The sequence below is a fragment of the Lolium perenne genome, chromosome 5, assembly GCF_019359855.2.
Source record: "Lolium perenne isolate Kyuss_39 chromosome 5, Kyuss_2.0, whole genome shotgun sequence".
NCBI classification, from domain to species: domain Eukaryota; kingdom Viridiplantae; phylum Streptophyta; class Magnoliopsida; order Poales; family Poaceae; genus Lolium; species Lolium perenne.
The window spans coordinates 118,812,382-118,839,559 of NC_067248.2; the positions used below are offsets into that span (position 1 = coordinate 118,812,382).

The 27,178-nt window shown below is 48.1% G+C and overlaps 1 protein-coding gene and 1 pseudogene across 1 annotated transcript; one reads left to right on the plus strand and one right to left on the minus strand.

The window, feature by feature from the left end:
* Positions 1 to 21,224: 21,224 nt before the first annotated feature.
* Positions 21,225 to 21,898, minus strand: LOC127303525 (citrate-binding protein-like; annotated as a pseudogene).
* A 3,690-nt stretch (positions 21,899 to 25,588) lies between these two features.
* LOC127304777 (citrate-binding protein-like) lies at positions 25,589 to 26,602 on the plus strand. Its single transcript, XM_051335365.1, has 2 exons — positions 25,589 to 25,914; positions 25,992 to 26,602. Exons 1-2 carry the CDS (start codon positions 25,636 to 25,638, stop codon positions 26,379 to 26,381), a joined length of 669 nt encoding a protein of 222 aa, XP_051191325.1. The 5' UTR covers positions 25,589 to 25,635; the 3' UTR covers positions 26,382 to 26,602.
* The last annotated feature ends 576 nt before the right edge of the window (positions 26,603 to 27,178 follow it).

Consider the following 27,178-nt stretch of genomic DNA (forward strand, 5'->3'; position numbering starts at 1 on the left):
ACTCAGGAAATAGAATAAAAAGCTCACAGTTGTTTTCCATTATGCCTTACTAGTGTAAAACACGAAACAAAAAGATGCAATTGCAGGATCTAAAGGAAATAGCTTCGAGCACTCACAACGGCAACATAAAATAACTTAGTTACCTGGGACCGGAGTGTGAGTGCCTTTTACCTTTCCTCCCCGGCAACGGCGACAGAAAAGTGCTTGATGTCTACGTGTGCTTCTATTCTTGTAGACAGTGTTGGGCCTCCAAGAGCAGAGGTTTGTAGAACAGCAGCAAGTTTCCCTTAAATGGATCACCCAAGGTTTATCGAACTCAGGGAGCAAGAGGTCAAAGATATCCCTCTCAAGCAACCCTGCAACACTACTAGGAAAAAGGCAACAGTGGCGCACCACATATAGCCTTCAGTGGCGCACTAGTGGTGCGCCACTGCTATCACGCCACTGCTAACTCCTAGTAGTGGCGCACTAGGGGTGCGCCACTACTAGCCTGGATAACAGTGGCACACTGCGTGGTGCGCCATTGACATGTCCAGCAGTGCGCCACTATTACTCCAAAGTGGTGCGCCACTGTTGGTCAGTGGCAGTGCGCCACCACTGTCTAGACGAGGTGCGCCACTGCTACCGTTTTGCGTGCGCCACTGTTTCAGCGAGGTGGTGCGCCACTGCTGCGTGTGGACGTGCGCCACTGCTGTCTCCAGGACGTGCGCCACAGCTGAGATTCCTGGTGCGCCACTGCTAGTCTCGGAGGGGATCACGGGGCAGTGCGCCACTGGATCCAGCGCAGTGCGCCACTGCTACTTAGTGGACGTGCGCCACTGATGGGCCACTAGTGCGCCACTGCTACGAATTTCGATTTTTTTTTGTATCCTGGCAGGTATTTATACAGGTTGTATATCACAGTATAATAGCACAATACAGGATATATAACACATATAAACAACAGCACAGCTTATCCATACATAGTTCTTCACATTAGCCCCACATGATTCACAAGATTTCACATTAGAGAAGTTACGAGGTTACAATGCAAGTTACGGGGTTACAAAGTCGCAAATGAGCTAGTGGTTACACAAGATCGATCATCTAAAGTACAATCACATAGAAGAGAGCTAGAGTCACTACTAGCACCATCCCGATGATAGTGGTCTTCATCCGGTTCCTCCTCCGCTCCCTCCTCTCTCCCGCCAAATAGCGTGCGTATCTATCTTCGGCCTCCGCTCTAGTGGTGTACCCTTTGTAGCTGTTACCGCTAAAACGGTGAACCTGTCTCCGACACTCCTCCCAGTCGTTGTAGACTCCGGGAACCTTGCCCTTGTACACGACATACCATGTCATATCTGCACATATATGAACAAGCCAAAGAAACATTAGTGCACGCTCATAGATGTTTGCAACGAATAAGAGCAAACTCAAAAACGATCCAAGTAGTATGAACTAAAAGGCATGCCTCATACATTGTTGGTCGGAACAAATATCAACATTTAGGGAAGGGGTTAGTGAAACCAAGTAGGATGCACAAGAGATTGATACGTGTGTCATCGCACCAGGTTCACTAGCCCCTCCCCCAAGTGTACAAGTGACCAAACATTCTAATCATCGGCATTTTAAAATACGAAAGCAAATGGAAGAATGACAAGGGCCTCATACTTTGTCGGTCCAAACAAATATTAACATTTAGGGAAGGCGTTAGCGAGGCCAAGTAGGATGCACAAGAGATTGATATTTGTGCCATCGCACCAGGCTCGCTAGCGCCTCCCCCAAGTGTAGTGACCACAAAATTTAATCATCGGCCAATGCAATTAAGAAGTGCCAACTCAAATAAGAAACAAGTAGCTAGTATGAACTAAATGGAATGCCTCATACATTGTTGGTCGAAACAAATATGAACATCCCGGGATGGCGTTAGTGAGGCCAGGTAGGATGCACAAGAGATTGATATTTGTGCCATCACACCAGGCTCACTAGCGACACCCCGGAGTGTACAGTTGACCGAACATTCTAATCATCGGCACTAAAATGGAAGAAAGAGCCAAGTGGTATCAACTAAATAGCATATGCCTCATACATTATTGGTCGGAACAAATATTAACATTCCGTGAAGGGGTTAGTGAAACCAAGTAGGATGCACAAGAGATTGATACTTGTGTCATCGCACCAGGTTCACTAGCCCCTCCCCCGAGTGTACAAGTGACCAAACATTCTAATCATCGGCATTTTGAAATACGAAAGCAAATGGAAGAATGACAAGGGCCTCATACTTTGTCGGTCAAAACAAATATTAACATTCCGTGATGGAGTAAGCGAGACCAGGTAGGATGCACAAGACATGGATATTTGTGCCATCACACCAGGCTCGCTTACGTCACCACGGAGTGTACAAGTGACCAACCATTCTAATCATTGGCCAAATGCAATTAAGAAGTGCCAACTCAAACAAGAGATAAGTAGCTAGTATGAACTAAATGGAATGCCTCATACTTTGTCGGTCAAAACAAATATTAACATTCCGTGATGGCGTCAGCGAGGCCAGGTAGGATGCACAAGACATGAATATTTGTGCCATCACACCAGGCTCGCTTACGTCACCACGGAGTGTACAAGTGACCAACCATTCTAATCATCGGCCAAATGCAATTAAGAAGTGCCAACTCAAACAAGAGATAAGTAGCTACTATGAACTAAATGGAATGCCTCATACATTGTTGGTCAAAAAAAAATTTAACATTCAGGGATGGAGTGAGCGAGGCCTGGTAGGATGCACAAGACATGGATATTTGTGCCATCACACCAGGCTCGCTCGCTCCACCCCCGAGTGTACAAGTGACCAACCATTCTAATCATCGGCATATGCAAACAAAATTAACGTCCAAAACAAGTGCGGAAAACGACAGAGCCATATATATAAGTTCACAAACATAGCCGAACTAGTAATTAATAGCAAGTAAAGTGTTGGATAAAGTTTATTACAACAGAAGCTCGTCTTTAGTTCACAACTACATAACTAGGCTCGCACATCAAGACTTTCTCGGAGCGTGGATAAAACCGCTGCCTTTCTTCAAGCACATCCATGAGCGGTAGTCGTCACCCTGCATTTGGAGCATTGTGTCTATGTCACTGTTTGACGGCTGATAGCCGGCGTAGAACTCCCCCGCGCTTCTAACGACATCTTGATGGATGATTTCACAAAACTCTACTTGGATGCGGAAGAAGTCTTGCTTGATGCCGTCGTCAGGGACCCGCGCCAATTTGTTGGCCCAGTCTCTGAGATGCTCAGGTAGCGTAAGCTGCTGCTGGTCCCGTATGAACTTATCCATGTGATAGAGGGCGTAGTAGGCATCCTTGTTACTAGAAGGTGGCTTCTTGACGCAGAGAAACTTTGTTTGGTGCTTGAACACATGCTTCCCGTACCTAACATTTGGCCTCTGCATGTTGCCTTTCGCTTTGACGTAGCCATTGAGAGCATCATCAAGTACGGCCTTGACATTCGTGTAGTCCGTGGTTGACTTACCGTCCACATCGAGGTATGTGGCCACGGAATGTTTCGGGGTTATGGAGATGAGTGTGCAGGTTTTGTCTCTGCGTAGAACACATAATGTTTAAGAACATGACGATTGAAATCTAAAAAAATCACGAGTTAAGACCGGTACGGTGAGGGGGTGACTTACTCGGGAAATACAGGCAGGAGGATGTTACACTTCTTCTGGTTCGCTAGAAAGAAGTCTTTGAGATATCCACTCGCGACTGCCCGGTCTCCGGCGGTGGCCAAGTGGACGGCACGCATGTAGAAGGGGTCGGCTATCGCGATGTCCGGGATGTTGTGTCTAATGATCCGCATCGCCTTGCTGAGCGAGTATAGGCGAATGAAGGTGTAGTGCAGCGGATAACTGTTCAGCATGCCTATTTACGGGCAGGCCAACGGGGTTCTCGATTTCTAGATAACTCGTCCAGAAGGAGATGCACTCTTCGGTCAGAAAGCCCTTGGCTATGCTTCCGTCTGGACGTGCCCTGTTGCGAACGTACCCTTTGATGACACCATTCATCCTTTCGAATGGCATCATGCTGTGCAGGAACGTCGGCCCCAGTTGGATGATATCCTCCACGATATGTACCAGCAGATGCACCATAACGTCGAAGAATGCGGGCGGGAAGTACATCTCAAGCTCGCACAGTATCACCACGATCTCTTCCTGTAGCCTTCTAAGTTGCCTCACACCAACAGACTTCCGAGAGATGACGTCGAAAAAGTTGCATAGGCCAAAAAGCGTTTCACGGACGTGCGCGTCCATGATCCCACGGATTGCAACCGGAAGTATCTGCGTCATCAGCACGTGACAGTCGTGAGACTTCATCCCGCTGAACCTCTGCTTCGCTTTGTCTAGGTACCTGCTTATCTTCCCCGCGTAACCGTAGGGAAGTTTTACTCCTAGGAGACAGTCGAAAAACTGCTCGATCTCCTTCTGACTTAGAGTGAAGCACGCGGGGGGGGGGCAGTAATATTCAATCTTTTTGGAATTTTTGCCCTTGCGACGACTTTGCGTGTCCTCCGCCTCATCATCGTCATCGTCATCATCATCATCATCATTAGGGCGTCCCGCGTGAAGCTCCTCCCTGATCCCAATTGATTGCAAGTCGTACCTTACTTTTGGCCCATCTTTGGTCTTCTCTGGCATGTTGAGGAGGGTACCAAGCAGACTCTCGCACACGTTCTTCGTGATGTGCATGACATCAAGGCTGTGAGGCACACGGAGGATCTTCCAGTACAGCAAGTCCCAGAAAACAGACCTCGTCTTCCATACCTTAAGCAGCGGCTCCGGCGCCTTTCGCTTCTTTCCCGGCGGTGGGCACTCTTTCCAATTTTTCAATAGCTCATCTATTTGCTCGCCGCTTCTCGTACGTGGCCGTCTTCGGGGTTCGTCTTGACCATCGAACTGATCCTTGCGTTTCCTCCATGCGTCGTCCTCGCGAAGCCACCTTCGATGTCCCATGAACACCGTTTTCGAGGACCCGGGATCTCTATCTAGCTGGCGGTACGTTGTGTCGTCCATGCACCTGACGCATGCATTGAATCCGTGGACCACCTGCCCCGCGACATATCCGTAACCGAGAAAGTCGTGCACCGTCGTGAGCAGTGCGGCTCTCATAGGGAAATGTTCTTCCGCGGCGGCGTCCCACGTATTGGCAGGCGTGTCCCATAGCGTGGCTAGCTCCTCTTTCAGAAGCCCCATATACAGATTGATGTCGTTCCCTGGTTGTTTCGGCCCTTCAATTAGCATACTCATTTGAATGTACTTCCTCTTCATGCACAACCAGGGGGGAGGTTGTACATCCACGCAAACACGGGCCAGGTGCTATGCGTGCTGCTCTGGCTGCCAAACGGATTGACTCCATCGGTGCTCGCGCCCAGCCTTATGTTCCTAGGATCATCCCCAAATTCTGGGTACTCGAGGTTCAACGCATTCCACTGGCTAGCATCCGAAGGGTGTCTCAACATCCTGTCCTTTTTCTTTTTGTCCGGATCATCTGCGTCATCTTCTACCTTCCTCATCTCCGCGTGCCAGCGCATTAGCTTTGCTTGATTAGGATCCGCGAAATGCCGCTGCAGACGAGGAGTGATCGGAAAGTATCACACCACCTTCCGAGGAGCTTTCTTCCCCTTCTTGTACTGACTGACGCCGCACACCGGACATATGGTACACTCCGCGTGCTCGTTCCGATAAATGATGCAATCGTTCAAGCACACATGATATTTCACATGCGGTAAATCCAGAGGACACACGATTTTCTTGGCCTCCTCGATACTAGTCGGACACGTGTTACCTTTGGGAAGACGTTCACCCGAGAATGACATGTTGTCGTTGAAGGATGTGTCGGTCATTTTGTGCTTTACCTTCATCTCCCGAGCCATGAGCGTTACTTTCGACGGGTATCCTCCGGCCTGCATCCTTCATACAATGGAGTAACCGCGTCTACCTCCAGTTGATCCATCTTGGCTTTCTCTCGGGCGGCAGCTCTTGCGTTACTCGTCTGCTTGAGAAGCAGCTCTTGAAGATAAGGGTCCTGCACCCAGTCCATCGACGATGGTCCATCGTCTTCATCTTCATGATCGTCATGATGACCTCCATCTTGATCTTCCTCATCATCAGGTCCAGGATCTCCTACATTGTGATCATGATCATCTCCGGGATCTTCTACATCCTGATCATGCCCGAGATCTTCTACATCCTGATCACCTCCTTCCTTATTTCTTGTTGAAATCCCATGGACAAATTCATAATCATCTTCGTCGCCTTCCCACCGATAGCCATCCATGAAACCACGCATGAGAAGGTGGTCCCGCACCATATCGGCTTTAGGGTCCATAAGGCTCGTCAGCTTGCATCTTCGACACGGACATCTTATCTCCTTTTGGTTATTTCTAATCATCTCGGCTGTCGCGGCTTTCAAAAACCTAGCCACAACGCCTTCGCTCATCATGCGGACCATGGTCGCCTGCGGGTATAGAGAAAATGGATATCTTAGCATACCAAAAGAAAATTTTGGCATGACCTTCCCTAAAAATAGGACATATGTATATGCGTAGTATGCCCACTATTCGCCGAAACGGAAATGAATCAACGTTTCGGAAAAATATTGGCAACTCCATCGCATTTTAAATCCCTGCAAACAAACACATATGCATGCATGTGTGGATCGGAGGCTTTGCATATACAACACATGTGGAGGCTTCGCATACAACACACATGTGGAGGCTTCGCATACAAACACAAATGCACGTGAGACGCTTTTTGTAACACCCCAAATTTCAATAAAAAGAAAGTTAGAGAATTCCAGAAAGCAAAATTTCAAACCAACAAAAACTTTTTTTTTCATATAGTACCATGCATAGGACTTGTGCATTTGAGTGATATGCCATGATGATTGTTGTTACTTGTATTTGATATGCTCTAAAACCCTAGTGTGATCTTATGAAGATCACCAACCAAATAAATCAAAGAGGAAGAAATTCCATTAAATGGAAAACCCTAAAAACCCTCACATATGCCCTATGGCATTTTTATAAATTTTGACCCTAGACCTATTTGGTCTTCACCATTAGTTGAGTAATGTTATTAAACACTTACTACAACTTTTGGAATCAAGGATTCACAATTCAAATGAAATCCAAACACAAATTCCACTCACATATGATAATGGTCAATTTTGACAATTCTAGTCTGATCACCACTTTGAGCCCTTGCCATTCATTTTTCCCAAACCAACTCTTGCTGACTCTTTGCACCATTTCAAAGTCAACATCAAGGTGAACAATTTTGATGAAGATCACCATGCCAAAATCATCTTTGATCATGAGCAAGGCTCATCCAAAGTCCCAACTTTTTAACATATGGAACAATCTACACTTAGCCATTTTGGCCAACTTTTGAATTCTAATTTTTCCACCACCACCTCAAAACCTCTCTGGTAATTTACAACTAATATCAACACTCACTTTTCAAACATATTAACCATTTGAATTATTTCAAATTTAGACATTTTTCACAATTTCCAAATATGGCACTATTTACACACTATAGCAAATAGTGATCTAACCCAACAAATCTACCCTAACCTACACCATTTGGTCCCCTGGTCCCCTCTCACTGTCAATGCAGCATAGAAACCCTAGTGGTGCATGCATAGCATGCATGCACACACCATGCCGGCCATGGCGCTACCTTGCCGAGCCTCCCCTCTCTCCCTTGCTACCCAACCCTGGCCACCTTGCCCTAGCTCGCCACCTTGCTCCTCTACGTCGTCTAGCACCAACAGAAGCAGGGTAGATGCCCTAGCTACGCCGGAGGACGCGCGCCCAAAACCGCCAGTATGCCGCTCGCGTCGCGACCATGCGCGCCATGGACGCGCACTGGCCACGCGCCGCCCCGCCAGTACACGCAGCCCCTGGACCCCCTGCGAGCACCTTGAGCCTCACCGTGACACCGCGACGCTGTTGGACACGCCCTCGACCACGACCCGCACCCGCCGTCGCCGGAGAAGCCAACCCTGCTCCGCCGCGGGCGCGACAGACACGGACACAATCCCACGCCATACCACGCCGCCCGACCGTGCCAACACCACCCCTAGCTTCGCCTGGACGAGGAGAACCCGACAGCATCGCCGCCTAGCTCGACAGCTCGCCGGAGACGCTGCGCGCGTGTCGACTTCTTCTCTGCCCCGCAGCACCCTCGCGTCGCTATAAATAGAGCACTCCCCTGAACCATCTGAGCACACCATCGTCTTCCCCTCTTCTCACTCGACCACCTGAGCCACTCCACTGCCTCGGTTAGCCACCGCCGCCGCTCAATTGCTACACCACTGCCCGTGATCGCCGCCGAAGCTCGCCGTCGATTGGAGCCGCCCCAGGACGAGCCGCCGGTACCAGGAGAACCGCCGTCGTCCACATCTACCTCGCGCATATTGCCATCCCTTGCTGGAGCCGCCGTAAGCTCTCCCACCCCCTACCTGAGCCGCCGGGAACTCCCCTCTCGCCGGCGGGACGATGAACCTCGGCCGTTAGAGCTTGATCTAATCCTACGCCCCAGCTTCGCCCATACCGTTTCGGCGTTTAAACGTCGCTGACAAGTGGCCCCCGCTGTCAGGCAGCCCGCGCGGCACTGGACCGTGGCTGGGCTGGCCTTGGGCCGTTTTTAAATCTTTGAGCCCACCTAGCTTTCCCGCCGGCCTTTTTATTCAAATTCGATTCAAATAATTCCCAAACAATTTCCTTACAGCACAAACTTTGAATTTAAATAGTTCCAAATTGGCTGAACCAAATTTAGTGAACTTTATATTGCTGGAAAGCTAGAGAAATTATCTACAACATGCCACTGGTCCCATGACCAGATTCTTTGTAGAATTAATGTGATAAAAATAACAAGGCAGGGACTTTTCCCTATTCAAATAATTATTAAAAATCAACCAAAATAGATATTAAATTAATTCCAACTCTAATAGCTCACATATGACTTACACAAATTGTTTATGCAATAAAATGGTGTGGTCACTTTGCATGATCATGCCCTAGTTTAATTAATGGATCATTTGACTAGTTTAACTAGTTGATATTGTCCAAAACTATTAAAGTAAAATATGTGGAGTATTACACTTCATTTAAACTTGTCTCACATGACTTCATGGGATGTTTGTACCTCTGGTCCAAAATCTCTTATATGAAGTACTTGAGATTTAAATCAAATGTAGTGTTATTTAAATAGTATGAGGTGATCTACCTCATTTAAATCATTTTCCCAAATGATGATGATGAACATTTGACTTAGGTCAATATGAGTTCATCCATGATTGTTTGAGAAATTAAATCTTAAGAAGATTTCAATGAGAGGAAATTATTTCTCAAGAACCCTATGGAAACTATCATTTACATAGGAAATACAAAGAAGTGAATTCTATTTAAACCCCACAACCCATGCACCTAAGTAGATTATTTTGTGTGCATAGAATAGTTTGTGTGTTTATATGTGATGTGTGGAATAGCTATTGAATTAGTGAGTAATTATACTCGTATTCAAATTTAGACGGTAGCACCGGAGAGTACGCCGAAGAAGAAGGTTGCTACCAAGAGGAGGAGGAGGAACAGTTTGAGAACTACCAAGGCAAGCTAATATTCTTGCAAAGTGCAAAGCCCCTTGGGGCAAGGCACCATGTTTCTTATCTTTTCTTACATGAACCCATCCCAAGTTTTTACTTTACAAGTTTTTACTTGTTTTCTAAATGAGTTACTTTTATAGTTAACTTTGGTCAAAGTACAAGTTGGTTACTAGAGTAGTGAGTTAGTCTCTTCCAAGCAAAGCAAGATAGCACCCCTCATGAATTAGAGCTAGTGCTAATGAACTAAACTTGACTACTCTAGATGGGAACAATGTGATTTTGAAATAATTTTGAAACCTTGGAATGATGATGCATTCCATTGAATGATTTATGAAGGTGAAGGTGAACAAGAGAAGATAGTGATTTTTGATAAAACAATGGTGTTGGTTTGAATGTGATACCTTTCCAATTATCAAGTACCCCCACAATACCTGATTATGGGTAGGGCTTAACTGGAAATTTATGCGTCTTAGTATGGGTTCCCTCTAAACAAGCGTCATCGGGGTTATGCCGAAAGCTGCCTCTACCACAAAAGAAATTATATGATATGATGCGAAATGAGGTGAATGTCCGGCCCAAGCCCTGTGCAGTTCCCAGGTTGACAGTTGGTCTTCACTGGGAGGCCAAGCTCATGGGGAGAGGTGCTCATACTAGGATTTGTAAGTGAAAGGTTATGGTTGATGATCCGCGTACTGTGTTACGATGATTCGGGGAAATCCCGACGGATGAAATCAAATGTTGTGGCACAAGTGTGCAACCTCTGCAGAGTGTAAACCTATTCGAATAGCCGCGTCCACGGTTACAGACGGTTGGAAAGGCCATACAGTTTTCCAATGTCATATCTTTGAAAATGATGTTGAAAGGTGATGGTGAAATGACTTGTGGTGAATTGAATTGAAATCACCACTTGAATGGTGGGAATGACACTAATGTTCCCACTTGAGTTAGTTAGCACTTGAATAAGCTTTTCTCAAACTTTGTGAACTAAAACTAGCTTTATGCAAATAAACTAGAGCTTAGCAAACCATACTAGAATGTCTAGCACTTACATTAGTATTAGTTTGCGAGTACTCAACGTACTCACGGCTTTGTCCCTGGCTATTCAAATGGCCAGAGTATGAAGATGACCAAGGAGATGACTAGCAGGACGCCTACGACAACTAAGCGCCTTCCGACGTCAAGCGTTGGCCTGTGGACTAGAGAGTCCTTGTATCTTACGCTTCCGCTATGTTGAACTATGAACTTGTGTTTGTTCGTTGATCAATAGATCAACTATTCGTGTAATATGGATCATGTGATTCCAAAATTTGTAAGACTTATGGTTTGTAATGAATGATGACTGTGATACTTAACTATTATGCCTCGCAACAACAATATTCCTGGGATTGCGATGTATGACATAATAGGCATTCGGACTTAAAAATCCGGGTGTTGACACTTTTCGCGCATGCGCACACAACACATGAGCTTCACATAACATATGTGCACACACACGTGTGTGTGCAAGACGATCGGAACCGGTCACACACAAAGCATAAAACCAACAAAGTTACCGATACGGCGAGACCTAGAGTGTTGGATGAGGTAAAAAGTTGAGATTGAGTAGGGTATTGAGCTAAGAAAGCTTCACCATTACTTACCTATGAAGAAAATTAAGTTTACCAACTTAATTTTGGTGAATGAAGAGGTGAAAATGAGGTGGGAAGGAGGGGCAACACGACCAGATCCAGATTTGGTGGGAGGTGGTGGTGGAAGAGTGTTTGGGGAAAGTGGGTGGCACATGTGAGTGGAGGGGTTAAAAGCAGGAAATGGTCCCAGGTTAGCAGTGGCGCACCACCTAGCCGTGCGCCACTGCTAGGGTGACATAGCAATGGCGCACTGCTAGGTGGTGCGCCACTGCTAAGCCTCTCATCTCTAAAGGGGCTCTGGCCACCCCCTAACAGTGGCGCACCTAATGACATGCGCCATAGGTAACCTATGTAGCAGTGGCGCACCACTGAAGTGCGCCATTGCTAAGCCTATCATCTCTAAACGGGCTATGGACACCTCCTAGCAGTGGCGCACCTCTCCAACGTGCGCCATAGGTAAGAAATGTAGCAGCGGCGCACCCCGGAGACGTGCGCCACTACTAGGTTGGGGGAGGAGCTGGCCTCCTGTCACCACTTACTTATGGCGCACCACAATCAAGGTGCGCCACTACTACTTTTGTAACAGTGGCCCACCGTTTTGTGGTGCGCCACTGCTAAGTAGTAGTGGCGCACGGCAGTCATGGTGCGCCACTGCTGGCAGTCTTACGGCTAGGCCTTTTCCTAGTAGTGCAATCACGATACAAGAAGTCTCTTGTGTCCCCAACACACCTAATACACTTGTCAGATGTATAGGTGCACTAGTTCGGCGAAGAGATAGTGAAATACAAGTAGTATGGATGTATATGAGTGGTAATAGCAATCTGAATAAAATAAGGCAGCAAGTAAACATGCAATAGAACAGTAAATAAACGGAGTTTGCAGTATTGGAAACAAGGCCTAGGGATCATACTTTCACTAGTGGACACTCTCAACATTGATCACATAATAAAACCACTCTACACTCTCTTGTTGGATGATGAACACCATTCATTGTGTAGGGCTACAAGAGCACCTCAATGCCGGAGTTAACAAGCTCCACAACATTCGATGTTCATATTTAAATAACCTTAGAGTGCATAATAGATCAACGCAATTATACCGAGTACTAACATAGCATGCACACTGTCACCATCACACTATGAAAGGGGGAATAGATCACATCAATACTATCATAGTAATAATTAACTCCATAATCTACAAGAGATTACAATCATAACCTACGCCAAGTACTACATGATGCACACACTGTCACCATTACATCATGAAGGAGGAATAGACTACTTTAATAACATCACTGGAGTAACACATAGACGAATAGTGATACAAAGCTCATATGAATCTCAATCATGTAAGGCAGCTCATGAGATCATTGTATTGAAGTACATAGGAGAGAGATTAACCACATAGCTACCGGTACAGCCCTTAGCCTCGATGGAGAACTACTCCCTCCTCATGGGAGACAGCAGCGGTGATGAAGATGGCGGTGGTGTCGATGGAGATGCCTTCCGGGGGGCACTTCCCCGTCCCGGCGGCGTGCCGGAACAGAGACTCCTGTCCCCCAGATCTTGGCTTCGCGATGGCGGCGGCTCTGGAAGGTTTCTCGTACCGTGGCTTTTCCGTATCGAAGATTTAGGTCAGGGAGCTTTAAATAGGCGAAGAGGCGGAGTCGGAGGGGCCACGTGGGACCCACACAGTAGGGGGGCGCGCCCCCCCTCTGTCCGCGCCGCCTTGTTGTGTGGAGGCCCTGGGCCTCCCCTCTGGTGCCTCTCTGGTGTTCTAGAAGCTTCGTGGAAATATAAGATCGTGGGCCTTGATTTCGTCCAATTCCGAGAATATTTCCTTACTAGGATTTATGAAACCAAAAACAACACAAAACATGAACTGGCACTTCGGCATCTCGTTAATAGGTTAGTTCCGGAAAACGCATAAAAACATCATAAAGTATGAACAAAACATGTAGGTATTGTCATAAAACTAGCATGGAACATAAGAAATTATAGATACGTTTGAGACGTATCAGTAGCTTCCTCCACATCCGTCAAGATGCGAGGAACCCACACTGCTTCTTCGCTGAGATGGGGCAGCATCGGCTTGAGGATCCTGTAGAAACAGCGGTTGATCAGGTGCCCTCTGATTTTTCTCAAGCGCCTCCACCCTATTTAACAATTCTGTTAACCTGTCTGACTCCTTCTTCTTCTTTCGCGAACGGTTTCTATAAGTGTCAGCGCAGTCTGGCCACGCTTCCTTCATGGTGAGACCTGGGCGAGCTCGTGCCCGTCCAACGTGTTCAGGATTCCCCAGAGCTCGCCGGAGTTTGTTATGGACACTTCGTTGTCTCTTCTAATTTCTTCAGACTCAAGTCCCTCGCCGAAATCGTTCAGAAATTGTGTGAACTCATTTTCATCTCCATCGGGTTCCGGCCCACGGGCACTCTCAAATATCATTTTCTGCACCATTTCTTCTTGATCCTCATCTCGGACGAAGGTGCCGTCCTCCATAGCTCAATGTCACTACAAAATTAAGAAAGAAATTATTTCATTCATCATGTCATGATCATAACAGATTGCTAGATGGATAACAATTCAAATGAAGAAGGCAATAACCCTAACCCTAACACTAACTCTATGTCGCGGCGGCACCGCCACGGCCACGGACTCGGCGTTCCCCCTCCTCCTCTTTCTCTTCTCTCTTTTTCTCGACCCTAACCCTAACACTCGGCGCTCCTCCTCCTCTCGCTCTTCTCTCTTTTTCTCGACCCTAACCCTAACACTCGGTGCTCCTCCTCCTCCTCTCGCTCTTCTCTCTGTTTCTCGACCCTAACTCTATATCGCGGCGGCACCGCCACGGACTCGGCACTCCTCCTCGATGTCGCGGCGGCACCACCACGGACTCGGCACCGCCACAGACCGTTAGGGTTAGGTCCCCATGGCGACGGCGGTGCTCAGATCCCACGACGCGCTCGCCAACACGATGCACCTCGACGCCTTCGCCGCGTCCCCCATCAAGTCGCTCCGCCGGCGCCACGCCAAGGCCGGCTCGCCCCCACCGAAGGCCGTCGCTCTGGCGGTTAGTTCGTCGCCACCCAAGATGGCGGCGGTTATTTCACCGGCGCCGAAGCTGGCAGCCGGTCGCCGGTCCCCACCGGCCAAGCCGGCCCGCAAGCAGCCGTCCCCGACCAAGGACGCCACCGCCAAGCCCCAGATGGTGGTCCGGATCCTGAAGCGCGGCGAGGAGCCGCCGGCTCCCTTCCCCGTCCAGGCCCGTGCGCAAGCCCCGCCGGCGGACAGGCGCGTGCGGTCTCCTTCCCCTCCATCAGCAGGAGCCCCCGTCCAGGTCCGGGCGCAAGCCCCGCCTGCCGTCCAGGCCAGGGATTCCGCCGAGCACCTGGTGTGCGGCGTCGAGCGGTGGTGTGCGGCGGCGTGGCACAGACAGTCGGCCTCCAGCAGGTCTCGGTCACGGCATTGCGCGTAGCGGCGGCGGCCACGGTCTCGCGGTGGCGGCGCATCGGCGACGGGCGACGGCGCCGGAGAAGGGGAGGGAGGCGACGGGGGCGCACATACCTGCAGACGGCGCGGAGTGGAGCGGCGCGTGGACGAAGGCGATTGCGAAGGCGACGGTCTGCTACGGTGTGGCGCGGTCGACGGTGACGGCGTGGACGACGGCGACGGTGACGACGTGGACGACGGCGATGGCGAGCGGGCAAGCGGGCGCGCGGTCGAGCAGTACTGTATCTGTGCGTTTTTGGCACCGATTTGGTGTTGCGCGCCTAAGGGAACAACGCGACGGAACTTTGGTACCGGTTGGTACCACCAACTGGTACGAAAGACCTTTCGTACCGGCTGGTGGAGCCAACCGGTACCAAAGGTTTTTTTTTCTCTTTTTTTTCTTTTCTTTTGCCGTTTCTTTTCTATTTCTTTTTTCTTTTCTGTTTCTTTTTTCTTTTCTGTTTCTTTTTCTTTTTATTTTATGTTTCTTTTCATTTCTATTTTTTAATTCATTTCTATTTCTATTTCATTTTTCGTATTTCTTTTTCGTATTTCTGTTTTTTTCTTTTCTGTTTCTTTTTCATTTGTTTTTATTTTTCTTTTCCTTTTCTTTTCTTTTTTCTTTTTCTATTTAGTTTCTATTTCTTTTCTATATTTTTTCTATTTCTTTTCTTTACTCCCGTCACGACGACGTCCGCGCGGGAAAGTTTCCCGCCACGACGTCGCGCGGGAAAATTTTATTACGATTGAACTCGAATTAAAAGTACATAACTCAACTGAAAATTAAGATACATGACCAGATTCGAATGTTGGAGTCATTCAGTCATAGTCGTGCCTAGACCTATAAACATCGCCACTGTAGTCGTCATAGTCACTGATGTCGTCGTCGCTGGCATTGGGGTCACGGTAGTCGAACCTCGGCGAGTGAGCACGTGTGGGCTGGGACTGAGGGTAGCGCAGGCGGGGGCCATGGTAGGCCATGACACTCTGGAGAGTCCGGCCGCGCCACCACAGCCGACGGCCGGCCTCGTTGAAGTTCGAACGAGGCGGGCCGTCCTCCTCATGCCTAGCAAGCGCACTCTCACGCCGATTGATGAAGAAGCATTCCCAAGTCGGGCTGTAGTCCGGATGCCACTGGGGATTCCTCCGCTGCTCTAGCGTGAGCTCGAAGTAGTACTGGTTCATGATGGCCATCTCGCGCGCCACACCTAGAGGGACAGGAGGAACCGGTACGCATTCGATGCTCAGCAACCAGCCGGTCGGGACGCGGTAGCCCGGTGGGCAGGGGTAGTTCGAGGCGCAAAGCGCCTCTGCCTCCCGGGGGGTTAGAGATACAATGGAAACCATGAGAGAGAATGATGAGAGGTTTGCAGATATGAGTCTAGATGTGATATGTAAATGAAAGCCAAGCCTACATATATATAGTGAAAAAATGGCGGGAAGACAAAGGCGGAAACGGGTGGAAAGCGCGGGAAGATGGGGGGCTTATCTGGGGGAGGCTTATCTGGGACGGCCTTATCTGGGGCGTTTAGTACCGGCTGGTGGGTGCAACCGGGACTAAAGGTGGTTTTTGTGTCATCTAACAAAACTGTCGGTGGGATAAGGACGCGTGGGTAACCTTTAGTACCGGCTCGTGGGTGCAACCGGGACTAAAGCTGTCGGCAGGATAAGGACGTGTGGGTGGACGCACTGCTCGATGAGATAAAGCATGTAGCGCACGACGCCCTGTCAGAGGAACAAGACAAAGCAGAAGCGGCGCCCTGCCTATAAAAGGAACACCGATACGCCTTGGCAAGCCGATGAACAAGCATATCAACAAGCAGGTAGGGAGAGTTTCATCCCCATGGATGGAGGAAAGGGTTGCGAAATCTCCCGTGGCGCAGCTTCTCGAAGATGTTGTTGGTGCACACGCCCTACGGCATCTTCGGAAGCTGTGCCTCGGAAAAGTTTCCCTGCAAGCCCGTGAAAGACTCCATCTACTCTAACAGTAATGGGGAAAGGGTTGGGAAATCTCCCGTGGCGCAGCTTCTCGAAGATGTCGTTGGTGCACACGTCCTACAGCATCTTCGGAAGCTGCGCCTCGGAAAAATTTCCCTGCAAGCCCGTGAAAGACTCCATCTTCATTGTTAATATCTTACATACAGTAACATCATTACACAAAAGTGATTTCCATATTGAGATACACGAGTTATGATCCCTATCTAGTCTTCTGAGTTTTCTTCGTGTGTTTCCCTTTCTTCTGATTGCGACGCAACCATGGACAATCTTCATTATTTAAGATGATGCTTGGGTCAGTTTTTACCTTGAAGGGTGGAATATCATCAAACTTATTAAAATCTTCTGACATGTCTGTCTTGTCCTCTACTCCCACGATGTTTCTTTTTCCTGAAAGAACTATGTGGCGTTTTGGCTCATCGTATGATGTGTCCTCTTGCCTTTCTTTTTTTTCGGTTTGGTATACATGTACTTCACATAAAAAAACTGAGCCACTTCACTAGCTAGGACGAATGGTTCGGTGTCGTACCCTAGATTCTTGAGATCCACTGTAGTCATTCCGTATTGCGGGTCTACCTGTACCCCGTCTTTCAGGTTGAACCATTTGCACCGGAACAAAGGGACCTTGAAATTAGGTCCATAGTCAAGTTCCCATATCTCCTCTATGTACCCATAATATGTGACCTTCTTCCCACTGTCATCTGATGCATCAAAGCGGACACCACTATTTTGGTTGGTGCTCTTTTTATCTTGGACGAACGTGTAAAATGTATTCCCATTAATCTCGTACCCTTGAAAAGTCGATATAGTCGAAGATGGTTGCTTGGCCAACAAGTGTAGCTGCTCGTCATCAGTGACATTCATGAGACGTTTTTGCAACCAACCATGTGTTCTCCATCAATCCAATCTTCACGTTGCTCCGGGTATTCAGAGCGTAAGATATCCTTGTGTTCCTCTTTGTACGGAGCCACCAAGATGGAATTATGTAGAACTGTGTAGTGTGCTTGAGTGAAAGAATTTCCGTCCATACACATTGTTGCTTTCTTTCCTAGTGTGCCTTTTCCACGTAGTCTCCCCTCATAGCGCGATTCAGGAACACCGATTGGCTTAAGGTCAGGAATAAAATCAACACAAAACTCAATGACCTCCTCTGTTCCATAGCCCTTGGAGATGCTTCCTTCTGGCTTAGCACGGTTATGAACGTACTACTTTAAGACTCCCATGAATCTCTCAAAGGGGAACATGTTGTGTAGAAATACAGGACCGAGAACGCCAATCTCTTCGACCAGGTGAACTAGGAGATGTGTCATAATATTAAAGAAGGATGGTGAGAACACCAACTCGAAGCTGACTAGACATTGCACCACATCCTTCTGTAAATTTTGTAGAGTTAGTGGATTGATCACCTTCTGAGAAATTGCATTGAGGAACGCACATAGCTTCACAATGGGTACTCGAACATTTTCCGGCAGAAGCCCCCTCAATGCAACCGGAAGTAATTGTGTCATAATCACGTGGCAGTCATGAGACTTTAGGTTTTGAAACTTTTTCTCTGACATGTTTATTATTCCCTTTATATTCGACGAGAAGCCAGACGGGACCTTGATGGTACTCAGGACTTCAAAAAAGATCTCTTTCTCTTTTTTGGTAAGAGCGTAGCTGGCAGGACCTTGATACTTCTCTGGATTCAGGTTGTTTCCTTCGTGGATAGTTTGCTGGTCCTGTCGTGCATCCGGTGTATATTTTGTCTTTCCATACACGCCCAAGAAGTTTAGCAGGTTCACGCAAAGATTTTTCGACGCGTGCATCACGTCGATTGCAGAGTGAACCTCTAGGAATTTCCAGTAGGTTAGATCCCGAAATTAGACTTCTTCTTCCACATGGGTACGTGTCCGTCAACATCATGCAGAACATATTGTCCGCCGGGACCCTTTCCAAATATCACTTATAAATCCTTGACCATATCATATATAACATCCCCAGTAGGGCGGGTAGGCTTCGTTCGGTTATCTGCCTCACCTCTGAAATGCTTTCCTCTCTTTCTTACGTGATGTTGTTTTGGAAGAAATCGACGATGCCCCAGGTACACATTCTTGTTTCCCAAATATATACTGTCAGTCTCACCTAAATAGTGTGTGCATGCATTGTATCCCTTGTTTGACTGCCCTGAAAATGTTACTAAGAGCAGGCCAATCATTGATGGTTACAAACAACAACGCTCGTAGGTTAAATTCCTTTTGTTCGTGCTCATCCCGCATAGGTATACCTTCTTCAAGCCACAACTGTAAAAGTTCTTCAACCAATGGCCTCAGGTACACATCAATGTCGTTGCCGGGTTGCCTCAGGCCCTAGATGAGCACTGGCATCATAATGAACTTCCGCTTCATGCACAACCAAGGAGGAAGGTTATAGATACATCACTGGCCAGGTGCTATGACTGGAGCTCTGCTCCCCGAAAGGATTAAATCCATCTGTACTTAGACCAAATCTTGAGTTCCTCGCGTCATCTGAAAATGACTTGAACTCTTTGTCGATTTTTCTCCACTGCCACCCGTCAGCGGGGTGTCTCAGCATCAAATATTTCTTACGGTCCTCTTTGTGCCATCGCAACAACTTGACATGCTATTTTTTTACAACAAACGTTTCAATCATGGTATTATAGGAGCATACCACATCACCTTCGCAGGAACCCTCTTCTTGGGGGTGGACTCGCCCTCAACATCGCCAGGTCATCTCGCCTGATCTTATACCTCAATGCACTACATACCGGGCATGCATTCAAATTCTCGTACTCCTCGTGGTAGAGGATGCAGTCATTGATGCATGCATGTATCTTATGCACCTCTAATCCTAGAGGGCAGACAACTTTCTTTACTTTGTACGTACTAGAGGGCAATACGTGCTCCCCTAGAAGCATCTTCTTTATTATTTTCAGCAACTTTTCAAATCTCTTGTCAGAAGCACCATTCTCTGCCTTCTATTGCAGCAATTCTAGCGTGGTACCCAGCTTTTTCTGGCCATCTTCGCAATTTGGGTACAACAGTTTGTTGTGATCCTCTAACATTTTCTCCAACTTCAACCTTTCCTTTTCATTTCCGCAGTTTATCTTCGCATCAAGAATGGCCCGACCCAAATCGTCAGCGGGGTCATCAAAAATTGGCTCATCAAAAATGGGCTCTTTTTCAGCTTCGTCTTCACCCATTCTACTATCACCGTCTTCAGTGAACATAGGATAGTTGTCACTATCCTCTTCTTCTTCGTTGTCTTCCAATATAACCCCTCTTTCTTCATGCTTGGTCCAACAATTATAGTTGGGCATGCAACCGTTCTCCAGCAGGTGGACGTGAAGGTTCTTTGAGGTAGCTAGAGTAATCCTTCATATTCTTACAGGAACTACATGGACAATAGATGAAACCATTCAACCGTCTGTTTGCCTCAGCCACGTTGAGAAAATAATGCATGCCATTAATGAAGTCGGGATGGCACCGGTCACCGTACATCCATTGTTGACTCATCTGTATTATATAAGTATATCAAAAATCATTAATTACACAACATCATGGATATATGAGTGACCAACTTAATTAATATTCAAGTTCATCACATAAAAATAAGTTTTTTTTTATAAAAAAGAAGAGGCTCACCGAGGTGGCACGGTGCCGGCTAGGGGACGACGCTGGCGATCGACGGCGGTGAGGACGGGGATGATACTAAAACCTACATAACATACTTTAATTTGAGCTCAAATTGCATATAAAAAATAAAATCCCTAACTTAGGCATTTCATCGAACACCTTGCTAGCACTAGAAACATAATACGAGTTAAACTAGCAAAGAAATGAGCTAAATTAGGAACGCCGGAAGAAAGTATGATATTGCTAACCCTTGGATAGATGGATGTCGTTAATCTTGTTAAAATGATGGAGAAAAAATGAAGATTTGTTGGAGTGTGAGAGGTGCAAAATATTTAGAAATGTGAGAGAGAGGAGAAAATGAGAAAGGATCGGAGACGGGGTGGCATTGATCATATAGAGGACCCTTTAGTATCGGTTCTTTAGATGAACCGGTACCAAAGGTCCAGCCCTGGCCCCACCCGCGCCTGAAATTCGGATCGAAGACCTTTCATACCGGTTTCTAACACGAACCGGTACGAAAGCCCCTAACGAACCGGTACGAAAGCTCCTCGCCCACCTGAGCACCCGAACCGGTACAAATAACCCCTTTAATACCGGTTCGTAAGAGAACCGGTACTAAAGGCTTAGACGGTTGCCCCTTTTTATACTAGTGGCGATGGGACTAGCTAGGATCTGCACACATGCGGAGGAATCGGCCGGCGACGATGAGATCGAGCTCTGCTGGTGCGGCGACTACGCCAGTTCAGTACATGGTTAAAACGGAGTACTAACACAAGGTTCGGTCCATTTATTCGTCAATGATCGGCTCATCACTACCGCAGTCACAAATTAGCTAGCTAGTAAGGCTTGGTGTAGACGGAGACGTTCCTCCACCGCGCCACCATGAGCGTGGACACGTCGTGATGCTGCATGTACACCCCGAACTTGAAGTAGTGCGACGCGCTCGGTGCCACGGCGACGGCGGCCACCCTCGACGCCCCGTCGACGTACACGGCGACCGTGGACGCGCCGACGTCGTGCACCACGTTCACCCTGATCCACCGGCCGTAGACGCACGCCTCCACCTCGCGCCCGCTGTACCACCGCATGCTGCCGTTGTAGAGTGCAGCATCATCGTCGTCGCCGGCGTGCCGCCGTTCTCGTTGTGGATCTGAACCACCGACGTCCCGGACGTACCCGCCGGAACGTACACGTCCCCCTCGAACTGCCACACACCCGACGAGTAGTCATGGCCGGCGAGCCGGACCTCCGTCCGCGGGTTCGTCGGCGTGACGGCCTTGAAGGCCTTGTCGGCGGCGTACACCCAGAAGGTCCGGACGCCGGTGCCAGCGTCGTAGCGGTATCGCTGGTCCACCGGCACGTCGTAGGGGCTCTGCACCAGGAAGTCGCCCTCATGGAGCTCCACCTTGGCGAACCCTGCGGTGAGGTTGCAGCCGTCAGCCGCAGCCCCGACGGCGCATAGGAGTACTGCTACGACTATGAGTGCCGTGCGCTCGGCAGATGAGGCCATGGTACCGTGCTGGCCGACAGCCGGTGGCGACGTGCGCTGGAACAGCATGAGGCCATGGTGAATTGGTGGTGGCTGAGAGGTTAATTAGTTTGACAAGTAGCAATACTTCGTGAGGACTTTAACAACTAGAAAGCGCCGATAGAACGCTGCGTTGAACTTGTCTTTGGCCTGCATACAGTCGGCAGCTATTTTTTTGGACAATCAGTACTATATATATTTACAACAAATATTATATGGTAGAGATACACGATCTAATTTTAACTGTTACAAAATAAAATCTAAAGAAACGAGCAAATCTTAAGGATCTTCAAACTCTCTTCTTTTTTAACACAGTCTTATACTTACTAGCACTATGCCCGCGCGTTGCAGCGGAAGAGTAAAAATTTAAAGACGCATTACCATTATGCTAACATGATTACCATACCTTGTAACGGATATATCTCTTTGATTAAATTGGCATTTTGACCGAATCCCAAATCAATCTCTTTCATTCTCTGGATCCTTTCACGATGCTAGTCTCCGTTAGCCTCCGCAAAGGTCTGATCTACAAAACAAATTACACATCAGATCGAAATAATTGTCTGCATTGATGCATGTTGCCTCATTGAGCTGCATCCATCCATATGCCATGACAAACCAGAAAAGAACATGTCTCTATGAGTTAAAGCTAGCACTAAAAAACTGATCTAAAGTTAGCACTAAGAAGTAGAGATAATAGAATGAAATGAACATACCGAGCAAAAGTAAATAGGAATCCCAGAAATTTGCTTCAGCATCCGACTTCAACCACCAGCCTGACATGAATCATCACATCAATCTTAATTGATCTCCTCAGGTATGTCCAAGTCATTGTTATCCGGCCACGGCCACATCGTTGTGTTGTTGTCAGACCATAGCCGTCCATCGGCCATTGCTTCCAAGGCTGAGCACCATGCAACCACTATAAGAATGGCGCAAGGCGCCGACGGCCTGCTCATACGGGACCGTCGGCCTATGGGCCGGCCAGGCCAGCCCACTAAGAAAACCGTCGGCGTAGCGACGTTATCGTCGTAGGAAACGCTAGGCCAACGTCTGCCCTCGGCGCATTCCAGGCCGTCGGCGTAGGCCTGGGCATGCGCCCCTCCAATGCTAGGCCATGACGGCGCTGTCATGGCCTTAGAGCCAGCCGAGGGCATCCCTCGGCATAGCCTCCTCCTGTTTTTTATATTCTCTACGCCGACGGCCACCCTTGGCGTACGTCCATTTAAGCCGAGGGCAAGGCCGTTGGCTTAGAGACGACGTTCGTTAAAGGACGGCGTGGCCCCACAGGCATGCGCCGAGGGTCTAGACGCCGAGGGTCCATCTTGGCCGTCGGCGTATACGGTCTACGCCGACGGTCCACGTGGCTCCGCCGAGGAGCTGCGCCGAGGGCTGCCCTTTGTGTAGGCTACGCCGACAACACTTTATGGCTATGCCGAGGGTTCCCTGCCGTCGGCGCACAGGTCGGTTCCTGTAGTGAACACCTGTCCGTGACACACATTGTCCCAGCGTTGACGATGGTCGAAACTTTGTACTCTCCCATGAAACCATGAAGGGCACCATCCCGAGCAGGCAAGCTTGCTATGTATGGCTCGTTATTTTCTTAACCATGTTGTCGGACGTGTTCGGGAGATTGACACGCATCACCATGCCGTCTCCGCGTCCCAGGCAAGTCCGGGAGGTTGACGCCCATCACCATGCCGACTCTGTGTTCCAGGTGCACGGTGGCAGCGTTGAACTGGGTGACGAGAACTCGTTGTTCATTATACCTCAGATCAACGTCGTTGCCGTCAACTACTGCAGCGCAGCCATGGCAACGAGAGATCAACATGTTTGCTTGTCCCGAAGCTGGACGTCGTCGCTGGTCGTCTAGACGAGAGGTCCGGTAGCGCTATCAGCTGGCACGTCCACCGCCGGCAGCTGCTTGCAGGACACCAGCGCCAAAGGGCGTTGTTTCAACGAGGAGTAGGGTCGCGATCCTTCTATCTAGACGTACAGGATCAGGACCGCCACCTATGCAGAGATAAGAGTTTTCTCTTAATTGTTGGATTATATAAATCATTATCTAATTTGGAAACAGAAAATCATGTCGGTACGGTACCTACTCGTATACGTTGCCCAGTTTCCCTTCATGTAAATTTGGAAGTCAATCCCGACATGAACTCTCAAATACGTTGCCCAATTTTCTTTCTAGATCCGGTCCCTTTGTATTCCCCTTTTAAAGCATTGCGAATAATTTAATAAAGAAGAAAGATGTGTGCATCCTTTGGATTCAGAGGCCCAGTGTGGTAGTTATGTGATGTGGTGGATCTTGTCATTTTTTCATCTATTCTCGAGCGTCCTGATCGCCAGTTAGGTTTGTTCTTAAGCCTAGTCAAAGATATCAGAGGCAAAGCCACCCTAATTTGGAAACATCTCAAAGCGGCCTTGGGTTCAGATTAAAAAATGAACCCACGCTGGGTGCTCTGCTGGCCAAAATATTTTTGCTCTGTACGTGCACACTGACAAATAGACAACTATCAGTACACATACTTCCAAATACTACAAACAGACTTTGATGACAGCACCAAAGTTGTTCAGAATTCGTGAAGGATCGAGAGCCACGAAGATTGACGCGTTATCTGCATAAAGAGAAGTCCAGAACCGAGCACCCTTCCTAGGGAGGCGTTGATGGAGCCCATGGTCAGTGGCCACTTGAAGGATGCGTTGAAGCGGGTCAATGGTGATGTCGAAGAGGAGAGGGGAAAGCGGTGGCCCTCTTGCAGCAGCCAACCACCATGCTTAATCCGCTCTCCGGGAATACTATTAAGGAGGATTCTTGAATCGGAGGAGAATAAAAGAGCGGCAATCTAATCGCAGAACCGAGGTGGGAAGCCCAAGTAATGTAGAAGCAACGGTGAAAAGTCGTCTTCAATGATATGTTGAGCTGCGTATGCTTTGATGTCGACTAATTCTCGTTTCTCATCCAAACAACCATATAGATGCATATGTCTTCCAAGAATGCTGGCGTTAACACACACACACACTAAGTCACGGACACACCATCATACACGCATAAACCCATTTACTTGTCACTTCAATCTAATGTATACATGCATTATGGTCTGCTAATTATTTTAGTTAGATCCATCTATTCTCTGCCGTCCTGATCGGCCGGTTTTGTTTGTCACGGACGATCGTCTCTTAGGCTCTTTGCACAGTCTAGCCTGGTCAAAGACCACAAGAGGCAAGCACTTAATTTGGAAACATCTCAAAGCGGCCCTGCGTTTATATTCGAATAAAAGAATAAACCCAAAGCTGGGTGCTCTGCTGGCCGCCTATAATTTTTGCTCCGTACGTGCACTGACAAATAGACAGGTACACTATGTTAACTACCACTAGTCCACTCCCAAATGCTACAAGTAGACCTTGATGACATGGACATACGTCCTCAAAATTAATTTGTTTCCTATTGTATACATGGCCAAATACCCATTTCAAATAGTCCGAGGGTTCTGCTCTATTTAGAGAGTTTATAGTTAATTAGATTTGTCTGGTTGAAATGTTCATGATTGTGACGTGGACTTGGGCATTAAGAAGCTGAAATATCCTAATTTAGCAATCCCAACAGGCAGCATTACACTGAGCTCTACAAGTAGCACAGTATGCATATATATACACACATCGATCAGAAGCTTGCTTGACACTTGATCAGGAGCTTCATTTAATTGTAGCTAGAAATGACTCCTGGCATGCTCAATCTCTGTGTGCAGCTCGCCCTCGTCCTGGCTCTGTCAGTCTCCACGCACGGGGCTAGCGCCGCCGACTACTGCGACCCTACCACCGGCTTCGTCACCGTGCCGCTCAACGACACGCAGCTCCCGGTGCAGAGTCCGTACGACCTGCCGCTGAATCAACGGTACGAGTTCGTGAACAGCATGCGGCGGCTGTGGGTGTACTGCAGCGACAAGCCTCACAGCACCACCAGCCACACCAAGCCTCGAACAGAGATCCGCATGGTAATAATCAGCTAACTCCAGTACTGCGGGCGGTTTAATTTGCTGTGCTAATTAAACTTCGGCCGGCCGTGACGCAGCAAACGTACAGCTCCGGCGTGTGGCAGTTCGAAGGCTACGCCTACGTCCCCGGCGGCACCTCCGGGGTGTCCATCATGCAGGTGTTCGGCGCGGCGAAGCACGCGACGACGCTGATGCTGCACGTCTACAACGGCGCGCTGCGGTACTACGACATGCAGGTCGTCGAGGGCGGCATCTACGACCGGTGGTTCCGGCTCAACGTGATCCACGACGTCGGCGGCAACGGGACGCTGGCCGTGTTCATCGACGGCGAGGAGCGGCTGCGCGTGGCGGGGCGTGGCGGCCACGAGCACTACTTCAAGTTCGGAGTGTACGCGCAGAGCAACCCCTCGCACTACATGGAGTCGCGATGGAGGGACGTCAGGCTCTTCACCAAGCCTGCTTACTGAAGCAACAAGAAGATAAGAAGATAGTGGTAGATAAGATTGTCCTGATGCTGAATGAATCTTGCCCTGCACTTCTGCTAGTGCTAGATAGGATTATTGTTGAATCCACATGTATTAGTTGCTCTTCAGACCAATGGAACGATGTACGAGTCTGTGAATTGTCGGAAGAAAGTTTTTCAAAAGTTCAAACTGATGAAAAGAGGCTATGCAAAAGTTTATTTCAACAGTTTTGACGTGTTACAGTTAGGATGCAAGCTGGGCTGGCGAATAGCGCACTAAGAATCTAGTGCTAATTTTATAGCTGTGATGGGTTAACTGTGAACTGAACTTATTGATGAGTTTTGCCGTACGAATCGGGACGCCTGCATCCCTGGTTATACAGTACAACTTAGCAACCATCTAGTCCTTTCGTTTCTTTGACTAGCTCTCTCAATTTACCAGTATCACACATCTAAAATACTTTGCGCATGACCATCAAATAAATACTATACTCACTCCCTTCTGAAATACATTACTCTAGTAGTATGTACTTTCCGTGACATTAAATCTAAGTTGTTATATTCGTATTCAAAAACACTTGTAGGTGATTATGATTTTGTATCACGAAAGTCACAAACTAGTAGCACTAGTTGAATGCCCGTGCGTTGCTACGGACGATATTGATTGGCGTCTTATTTAACAAATATGTTCAGCTTTCACATCATAGCATTTTTACCCTCACCTTGCTTACCCCTCACCTTCCAAAAGGATAATATGTAGTATGTGTATTATATCCCACTCCACCTTAACATGTCCCCCTG